Source organism: Pimephales promelas, chromosome 20 (genome assembly GCF_988280905.1).
Source record: "Pimephales promelas chromosome 20, fPimPro1.hap1.1, whole genome shotgun sequence".
NCBI lineage: Eukaryota > Metazoa > Chordata > Actinopteri > Cypriniformes > Leuciscidae > Pimephales > Pimephales promelas.
The window spans coordinates 19,130,775-19,140,411 of record NC_142788.1 but is presented as its reverse complement, the minus strand read 5'-3'; the positions used below and the strand labels follow the sequence as shown (position 1 = coordinate 19,140,411).

The following is a 9,637-nucleotide window of genomic DNA, read 5'->3' as shown; positions in this document are numbered from 1 at the left end:
TAAAATCGTGCCTGGAAACATTCTCCATTTGGGCAAAAATAAACCCCACAAATTATGTAGAGGTGACAGATTAAATAACACAAACAAAACACAAGCAAGCAGAAATGAAGACTGTGAGGTTTCATTTTTATTTTGCATTTAACGCAACGTTAAACTAAAGATCAACTCAGCTGAGCTGAGCTCCAGCTCCTGAAAGCGGTGCATTGTGGGTATTTGCGTCCCTGGGCACGTTTCTTATCCAGCATGGCAGGGAAAAACAAGAGGTATGTCCCATTCTTAGCTATTTATCCTCGTATATATAATCACATATTCTTGCTTTGGTTCGAGTACAGTCAACTAAACTGTAGATTGTGTTGTCAGAGCTCAATTCACTTCATAAGACACTTATCTGATGATATTTGACGATAGCTAGCTAGTATTAGCCACAGATGATGTACTAAAACGCATCAGTCTATGCATAGAGTAAGTTAGATCAGCAATAATGTAGAGAACATGATTGTGCTCATTAAATATACAATAATTAATTCTGAATTGTTTCACAAAATTCCATATGATTAGCTAAAAATCGTCATTTTCTAGTGTATTAAGGCTACATGTGCTTGCTAAACGTTGGTTGAATGTTGTTAATTTTTAAAATAATTTAATCCTTTTCATAAGAATTACTGTAAAAATTACAGGTGCAAAAAAAATAAGAAAATAAATAACTTAAGTATACACCAATTTTCTGATAACTTCCTGCACTTTATTCACTTTTTTGACGTTTTCACATTTCAGGAATGTATTATTAGGTATTTAACGTTAGTCTAAACATACTTCATTTTTTATAAAAATGCTTTACGCATTAAGAAATGAACAGCTCTTTTGAGGAATATTAAAGCCAGGTTTATGTCTCTGGACATGTCAGTCTTGTTGTAAATCAGAGGTTTTCAATCTTTTGGATACCATCTATAGACATAAATATTATCATCCTTGTGGGAAGCCCATCCTAAAAACCCCACATTAATACATTGAAAAATTAATATTATAACAATATAATTTGGGAAATACTTTATATTTCGTCACATAATTACAATTTTTTTAACTCACTACAGTATTGTGATTTCAAAATTAATTTATTTTAATAAATTCATTGAATGTAATGTATTTTTTATTGTTTATTTTACTGTAAAAAAACTGTTTATTTAACTGAATTTATGTTAATCGAATTTGATTTAAATGAAATTGTTTTTATTATTATATTATCAACTAGCTAAACATACTGCAAACAAAAACTTACTGAATGCGTTTGTAATGTTCCATCTAAATTTATGCAGGAAGTTGGAGGATCTCAGTGTGGATGAGTTCATGTTATCTGGGTTTGATTCTGACGAGGAAGATGATTGTGAGGATGAGGAATCAACACAACAGAAAGGAGAAAAGAATAAACCTACACCTCAGAAGATGTAAGTGTGGTCTTCACATTTTAGTGATAATTCTAGTGTCTCGGTTTTGTTTGTTTTTTTGTTTTTTTTATTGACGTTGCAAGACATAAATACACATTTGGTCATATTATACAACATCTTTGTCTTTGTCCTACATCATCATTTTTCTTCAAAACAAACAAAAAAGATAAATAAAAAAACAAAGTTAATAATAAAACAAACAAAAAATGGTAGCAAGAACTTGGGAGTGCCTCAGGTATTATGTTTCAGGCAAAGTCTGATCTTATTGTTCGAACAAATTTCAAGAATCCATTCCACAACCTCTTGAATTTATCCATTTCAAATCTACAAGTGAAAGTCAGTTTCTCCATAATGTATATATCATGCTGATTTTCCTTTCTTGGCGCTTCCACCTTTAGCCATTTCCTAGTAATTCCCTTTTTTTCCTGCTAGTAACATGATTTTAAACATTTTCCAATTCAGAGTCTTTTTACCCTGCATTTTAAGTCTTCCCAAATGAATTGTGTCAAAAGTGAAAGGTAGATTAATCTGTAGAATCTTGTCCATGCATTGTTTAAGTTCCATCCAATAATTCACCATCGAAGGACAACTCCAAAAAATATGAACATGATTTGCACTCTTTTCCCCACTTCCCCGCCAACAGGTTATATCCTGATATTTTGTCTGAGCTGGAGTTCTAAAGTGTCTCGGTTTTTACATCCATTTTCTGTTACATGCTAGAAATGTTTGCAGAGGATGCACACTATTGTCAGAACAGGAGGTACCTAGTTAGATAACAAGCTGTTTCAGTGCTCTAACTCCGATCAATGATGCCACAGGTCTGTCAACAAGAAGGGCAAGGCATCTGAGCACAAGGACCAGCTATCAGCCCTCAAGAGCAAAGACCCAGAATTCTATAAGTACTTAGAAGAAAATGACCAGGAGCTCCTGAATTTTGATGATTCTGATAGTCTTGAGGATGAGGACGAAGAGGAGGATGAAGAGGAAAGGATGTACCACAAACTCCCTTCTCAACTGGAGGTCAGCCAACACATTATTAATACGTTTTTTGTTTTTTTCACAATTTGCTGTGAATTGTGTGTATGTGTATATATATTATTCTTTTATACTTAAAGTGTGTTTTCCACAATTTTTATGTGACACTAGGAGGATGATGATGAGGAGGCGGAGGCATCAGAAAAAAAGGTTGCGAAACCATCAAAATCTTCTAAAGAATCTACCAAAGTCACAGAAGCAATGATTGAGAAATGGAGAACTGGACTAAGGGTAACATTTTTTTATCTTATCCTTTATACATTATGTTTTCTTTTAGGAGCATCATATAATTCTGTAAGAGCTCTCATTCATTGTCAAAAGAGGATGCTCAACTGTATGACCAGTGTGTTTTTTTTGTTTTTTGTTTTTTCCATTGCTCAAATTTGATAAATGGAAAATATTTTTGTTTATAGCAAATGAAACATCTGAGAGTTCCTGATTTGAATTGCATAAAAAGCCATTGAAATGGCTAGCTGTAGATTTTGGAACTCACACAAGGGGGAGCAATTGTTATTTCTGTTGAATCCAATCAGTGAAATGAAAGTAGGGGCAGAGCTGAGACCCCATCACAAGCATTCAAAAGTGTTCTTTTAAAGAGCCCCTATTATGCTATTTTAAAGTTTCCTAATGTTCTTGTGGAGTCTCCTACAACATGTTTACATGCATCAAAGATTAGCTGTTTAATTTTTTTCATAATATACATTTGCACATCATCACGTTTTCAGTGATTCTCAAAACGACTCGTCAATCTCTAAATCCCTCCTTTCCGCAAGCTACACTGCTCTGATTGGCCAGACAGCTCAGTCTGTTGTGATTGGCCTACCATGTACAGCGCGCTTGTCGAAAACAAAAACGCCCATTGCTATAACAACATCAGCTCTGCATGTCCTGAGGCTTCCTACACTGTAAACTAAACATAGTAATGAACAATGATGTCGATTTAATCATATTAATGCGAGTGATTGACACTGGAAGAGTTATTCAACCGGAACCTGCATCGCTAGGACGACTTCAGCATGACGTTTCTCAGTGATACACTACTCAGTCAGTTTGAGGTAGCCTACATTATAAGATGTTATATTATTATAAGTGTACTGACTCTTTGCATCACAGGAATAAATTAAATTTTAGTTTAATAAATTAAAATTAAGTTATTTTAAATTGTAATAATATTTCACAATACATTATTTTGTTTGTTCAAATAAATGTAGCCTTGATGAGCTCATAAACCTCATAGACTTTTTTTTTTGTTTCAAATCAGAGTCTGTAATGTTGTTCATCCGTGAGCTTGTTTGATTCATGGCTTTTTGTTGTTTTTTTGTTTCCAGAAAGAGCCCACACCGAATTTGATTAGGGACATCACACAAGCCTTCAAAGCTGCTGTGGCTACAACGAAGGGTGACACTGAGGAGTTGTGTCGATATACCATCTCAGATAGCACGGGTAACTAACCGGCTTATATAGAGTACTTCCTTACAGAACGAATATGTTTAAAGTGCTCACTGACAGCCTTTTTCTGTTTCCCATTTACAGTGTTCAATTCCCTCGTCCTGTTCTGTATAAAGGACATGTATGCGGCTCTGCACAAAATGCTGAAGCTCAAAGCTCCAGAGAAAGACCAGAAGAAGTAACAGCCCTGTTCCTCCTGCTGTATTGATGGACATTTGAATTTGTCAGATTTCTTTAGAAAACATTGTGTTCATCTGTATTTTCAGATTAATACTCCCATCCTCAAGTCCCAGGTGGCAGAAAAATCAGACTGATATTAAGATGTATGTCGCTGGTGTTGTTCAGGTAGATTTCTTTTTCCGTTTTCACCCACAAAATGACAGTGCTTGAATCTCAGTGCTAACGTGAAGTGATGTGTGGTGGTTTTCCCCTCTCCTCAGCTTCTCTCCAGTTTAACCCAGGCCACAGTCATAGCTGCAGTTCTCCGTCACGCCAACCAGATGGTGCCGTACTACCTGAGTCTGCCAAAACAGTGCAGGCTCTTTCTCAAAGTAAGCGCTACAAATAGATGACTCTAACTTAAATACCAAAATCGTGCTCAGTGCATTGTGATGGATGATTTTAACCAAACAATATAATTCAGCATCTTTGGTGTTTTTCATTTGTGACACTAGAGCCTGATCAAACTTTGGAGCACAGGAGAGGAGACTGTGAGGGTCCTGGCCTTTCTAGCTCTCAACAAAATCTGCCGGCACAAACAGGAACTCTTCCTAGACTCAGTTCTTAAGGTCAGTTTTACAGCACAGTGTAAGTTTATTTCACAAGTTTTCTTATGAACTTCCACGATCATGATGTGCAGATTACACTGGTGCTGTTCTCTTTTTTTTTTTTCCTCAAAAAACCTATTTAAAATAATGACATTAGAACTATTGACCAATGTCTTAAATGACAAACTGATAAATGGGTTGACCTGAGCTGTCATCATCGACCACGAATAACTGACTAAATTGCATTCACAACTGTTCAAAAGTTTGGAGACGGTAACAGTTTTAAAAGGAAGAGTTTTGTGCTCACCAAGGCTGCATTTAAAAATACTGGAAAAACAGTAATTTAGTAAAACATTTTTACAATTTTAAAGGAACTGTTTACCTTTTTAATAAGTTAAAAAAAATTAATTATCAATTTATACATTGGTAAATTCGTAATAACGAAATACTTGAAGAAGCCATGGTTCATTATTAACGGTGAGGTTTCTGTTTGCAGCAAATGTACATCGCCTACGTAAAGAACTGCAAGTTCACGTCACCCAACACACTTCCCATGATTAGTTTCATGCAGCGGACTCTCTCTGAGATGTACTCACTGGACACACAGGTGTCCTACCAGCACGCCTTTATTTACATCCGTCAGCTGGCCATCCACCTCAGGAACGCCATGAATCTGAAGAAGAAGGTAAAGTCTTGAAATCTTTTCTTCTGTGTGGAAAAAAAAAGAATATTTAAGTTAACAATGTCAATTAAAATCTCAGTCTTGATTGAGTAATTCATCATGCAGGTTATTCCAAAAAACATTTCCTTTTCTGCTGACACTTAAGTTAGTTTTGTTAGGTGTTGTTCTAGAAAACTGTCATTCACTCACTTTTCACAATTAAATCACTTTCTAAATTTGCAGCTTTTATATTGATCGGTATTTTTCTGTTTTGTGTGTTTTCTTCAGGAGACATTTCAGTCTGTGTATAACTGGCAGTATGTGCACTGTCTGTATCTGTGGAGTCGTGTGTTAAGCACCATTTACCCCAGTGAGGTTTTGGAGCCATTGATCTACCCACTGTGTCAAGTCATCATCGGCTGCATCAAGTATGGTTGATTGTTTTCCTTTTATTTAGTTTTCTTCACAGAGCTTTTTCGCCCACAAATGAAAAGGTGAATATGGACATATTCTGCCAAGCTCCAAAAATGAGACAAAAATAGTCAAAGTGCCCCTGAGTATTGACCCATAAAAATTTGATCTGATCCGCACATAAAGCTTTCATTTTACTTCAGAAAACTTTGAATAAAGTAAGCAGCCAAGTATATTACTTAAAGCAGCTCAGGGCTGCTGGACAGTGCTTTTTAATGGACGCTCACGCTTGGGTTATTATTAAGTTAGTATGCTTACATTGTGGATTTATTTTACCATAACTGGTCTTCATTTCAAGTAAGCACGAGTCCAACAAACAGCAGTCAAATTAACCAATTTTATGGTGCTTATTTGTCATTTTTGGAGCTTGGAAGTCTCAGGAAGAAATTAATTCATTCATATGTGGAACGATTTGATGGCGAGTAAAAGATGACTGTACATTTTTGGGTGAACCCTGAGTCCTGAGTCCTTTAAATGACTTTGAGCCCTGACTTTGAGCCCTTTGAGCCCCTCAGCCCTGAGTCTTTGTTAGTTACAAACTTTACCAGCAGGTGGCGGCATTTACCATATTTAAGTTAACAGCTTTGAGTATCTCAACTTGAGCACAGAACTTCAGCTTTGAAATACTACATTACTTTTTAGCCTGCAAAATGTGAAGATTTGATAAAAGATAGAATTGTATATATATATAAAAAAATCCACATTACTTGTTTACATACAGAAATTCAGTTCAACTCTATCAGGTCAATAATGGCTCTATGATGTGTTTGTAGGCTTGTGCCCATCTCCCGGTATTACCCTCTGCGACTGCATTGCGTCAGAGCGATCATCCTGCTGTCAGGCAACACCGAGACATTTGTGCCCGCCATGCCCTTCCTGCTGGAGGTGAGACTGGCATATCACACCATCATCACAGTCACTATTCCGATATCTCCCTAGGATCTCCCAGGCTGCCTTGAATAAACAGGTTCCTGTGTGGGTGGATGTGGTTTGGCCATGAGAACTGTACCCACTGCGTTTGTCATCACGGTTTTCCTGCTTTTCTGAACAGTTAACTAAAACTTAGCCATACTCTGACCTTTTATCACATCTGAATAACAAGAATTCCTCATATGAAGAAACTGCCAACTAAACAGTCAATTAGTGAGGTCAACTAGTTTTGTTTTTGTTTTGTTTTTAACTTGTAACCTGGTTGCTTTTAAAGCAGATTAATTAATTAAGAGATGAAATGTTTCAGAGAGGGTTTTACCTGATGCTAACAATGTGATGCGGTTTAGCTTGCTGAGCGCTGAAAATTGTCTAAATTCATCCCTTTCACTGCCATCAAAGTCGTTTTTTTTTTTTTTTATCAAATCCATCATGTTCAGCAATGCAAGACAATCCACTGATATTATATAACACTATTAAATAACATTAACCAATAGCAACATTTAGAAGTTTAGCTTCAGTAAGATTTTTTTAAAAAGGAATTACTTTTATTCAACAAGGACTTCATTGATCAAGTCACAGAAAAGAACGAATGTTATACTTTATTTATTATACATTTATAGTCTTACAAGATTTCTATTTCAAAAAAGTTCTATTCTTTTGAACTTTCTGTTCATCATAGAATCCTGAAGAAAAAAAATCCAGATTTCCAAAGAAATATTAAGCAGCACAGCTGTTTTCACATTGGTGAGACTGGCATATCTGGCATACATGAAGACATGTCACAAGAAGTAACAAGAAGACATGTTTATTGAGCAGAAAATCAACATTGATTTTTGATTGATTTCTGAAGGATCATGTGACACTGAAGACTGGAGTAATGATGCAGAAATTTAGCTTTGTTAATTTCTTTTGCTTTTCAATAATATTTCACTATAATACTGTTTTATTGTATTTTTAACCAAATAAATGCAACCTTGGTGAGCATTAAAAAAAATGGTACTGTAGCTGTTTATAACCATTCCTGATGTCCGGCCTCAAACTTCTAACTCTGTCAAATTACAGAACTGTAGTGGGTTGTTAACAGAAAATGAAATTTATCTGATTTTTAAACACATACCTGTGAAATATGGTAACCCCCTAATATTGCATCTGGTTGGACCTAATTATTCAAAAGACCCACCGACTAGTCGCTATTGAAAAAGCAAGTAGGAAGACAAGCAACCTAAACGGTCGACAACTTTTAAATTAAAGACTAAAAGACAAGACAGCAGAGATCAGAGTGTGCGGTCTGCATGAACGCGCATCCTAATGTGTGCGAACACTGCACGTCTTCGTTTTTGGGAGAAGTAGAGGTCACAAACTGTCAACATTTTCCACAGTGTGAGGCGGGTGACAAAACATGTGTGTTTGTGTGTGGCTGGCGTGGGCCCCTGCGGTGACAGCTGTTGTGAGAATAGAAGCGTGGAGGCGACAGCAGCCGAGACCAACGGAAGGGGGGGGATGGGGGATGGGGGGGTGGTCACTGCTTGGCTGCGATGTCCCACCAGTCCTGACCATACTGCGATAAAGCCTGGGGGGAAGAGAGTACGTACGTGTGTGTGTGTGTGTGTCTCTGCATGAGGGAGGTCTGTGGTTCTCACTCAGCTCTCAAATGTGTTGCGCAGACCACATCCTCTGTCAGTGTGGCGACTCCCACCGACCCCCTTCTTGCTCCCTGTGTTTATTTGTGATGCAGTCCACTTCCTGTTTTCGCACTCATTTTAAAAGTAGGCTTACAGTGATGTAGAGTAGAGCATCTCTCTTTATTTTTCTCTTTTCCCGCTCTTTCTGTCTCTCATTTTATCAGAGCTCTATGATTTTGAGCTTCCTGTTGCAGTAGCCCCTGACTGTATCAGGTTGGGACCATGCGCCACCACTTCCTCCTGTGTCCCGCAGCGACACCACATCCGTTGTTTGTCCATGAGCACATACACACACCTAGCTGGTTCTAGATGACCTCGTCGAGCACTTTCAACTGCTCTCAAATGCGGAAGCAACGCAGATAGTCATGCGAGAAGTCACAACCATGTACCAAACTCACTGCTTTTGCAGGCGTAACAGCATGTTTCAGTCATTATTTGTGGAAAAAGTATGGTGAAAAGTTCTTCTAGTTTGTTGTTTGCAAATGAATATTGGAAATAATCTTATAATAATTAAAAAACCAACAAGTTACTTTTACTAAATAGCAGGTTTGGGTAACTTTATTTTGCAAGGGCAAGTTAATTTAGTATTCATAAAATTGGTAAATCGAATACTTTTTAATGAATTAGTTCATTCAAAGTGTTCATGTACACTACTGTTCAAAATCAAAAGTTTTTTTATAATTAAGTATATACAATAATAAGTCTCTTATGTTCACCAAGTCTGCATTTTTTTTTTTAAATACAGTAAAACAGTAATACTGTGAAATATATATATATATATATATATATATATATATATATATGAATTGTTTTCTATAGGAGCATATATTTATCTCAGAACACTCTAGTCTTCAGTGTCGTATAATAAAAAGAAAATCGTTCTAATCCTCTGATTTCCTGCTCAAGATGTATTTATTATTATTATTATTATTATTATTATCAATGTTGAAAACCGTTGTGATGCTTAAAATGTTTGGGAAAACAGTGATAATGTTAGAAAAGTCTTTACTGTGACTTTTGATCATTTTAATACATCTTTGCTTAATAGAAGTATTTATTTATTTCATAAAAAATGTAAATAGTACAAACTTTTGAATGGTGGTGTGTAAATTTACAAATGATTGAGTCGTTGCAGTTCTCACAGGGTGCACTTAGTTTTATTCAGTGGAAATTCAGTATTTAGCATTAACTTATCTGTTA

The 9,637-nt window shown here is 36.2% G+C and overlaps 1 protein-coding gene across 1 annotated transcript in view; it reads left to right on the top strand.

Annotated features, from left to right (window-relative positions):
- Positions 1 to 181: 181 nt before the first annotated feature.
- The window catches only part of noc2l (NOC2-like nucleolar associated transcriptional repressor), a 28,792-nt gene continuing 19,336 nt past the window's right edge, over positions 182 to 9,637 (top strand). Inside the window, exons 1-12 of the mRNA XM_089124295.1 lie at positions 182 to 263; positions 1,314 to 1,442; positions 2,261 to 2,462; positions 2,589 to 2,708; positions 3,806 to 3,920; positions 4,011 to 4,104; positions 4,193 to 4,271; positions 4,367 to 4,477; positions 4,601 to 4,714; positions 5,190 to 5,378; positions 5,643 to 5,782; positions 6,599 to 6,710. Of these exons, the coding sequence (XP_088980421.1) occupies positions 244 to 263; positions 1,314 to 1,442; positions 2,261 to 2,462; positions 2,589 to 2,708; positions 3,806 to 3,920; positions 4,011 to 4,104; positions 4,193 to 4,271; positions 4,367 to 4,477; positions 4,601 to 4,714; positions 5,190 to 5,378; positions 5,643 to 5,782; positions 6,599 to 6,710 (1,425 nt within the window). The 5' untranslated portion in view covers positions 182 to 243. The remainder of the gene's footprint in view (positions 264 to 1,313; positions 1,443 to 2,260; positions 2,463 to 2,588; positions 2,709 to 3,805; positions 3,921 to 4,010; positions 4,105 to 4,192; positions 4,272 to 4,366; positions 4,478 to 4,600; positions 4,715 to 5,189; positions 5,379 to 5,642; positions 5,783 to 6,598; positions 6,711 to 9,637) is intronic.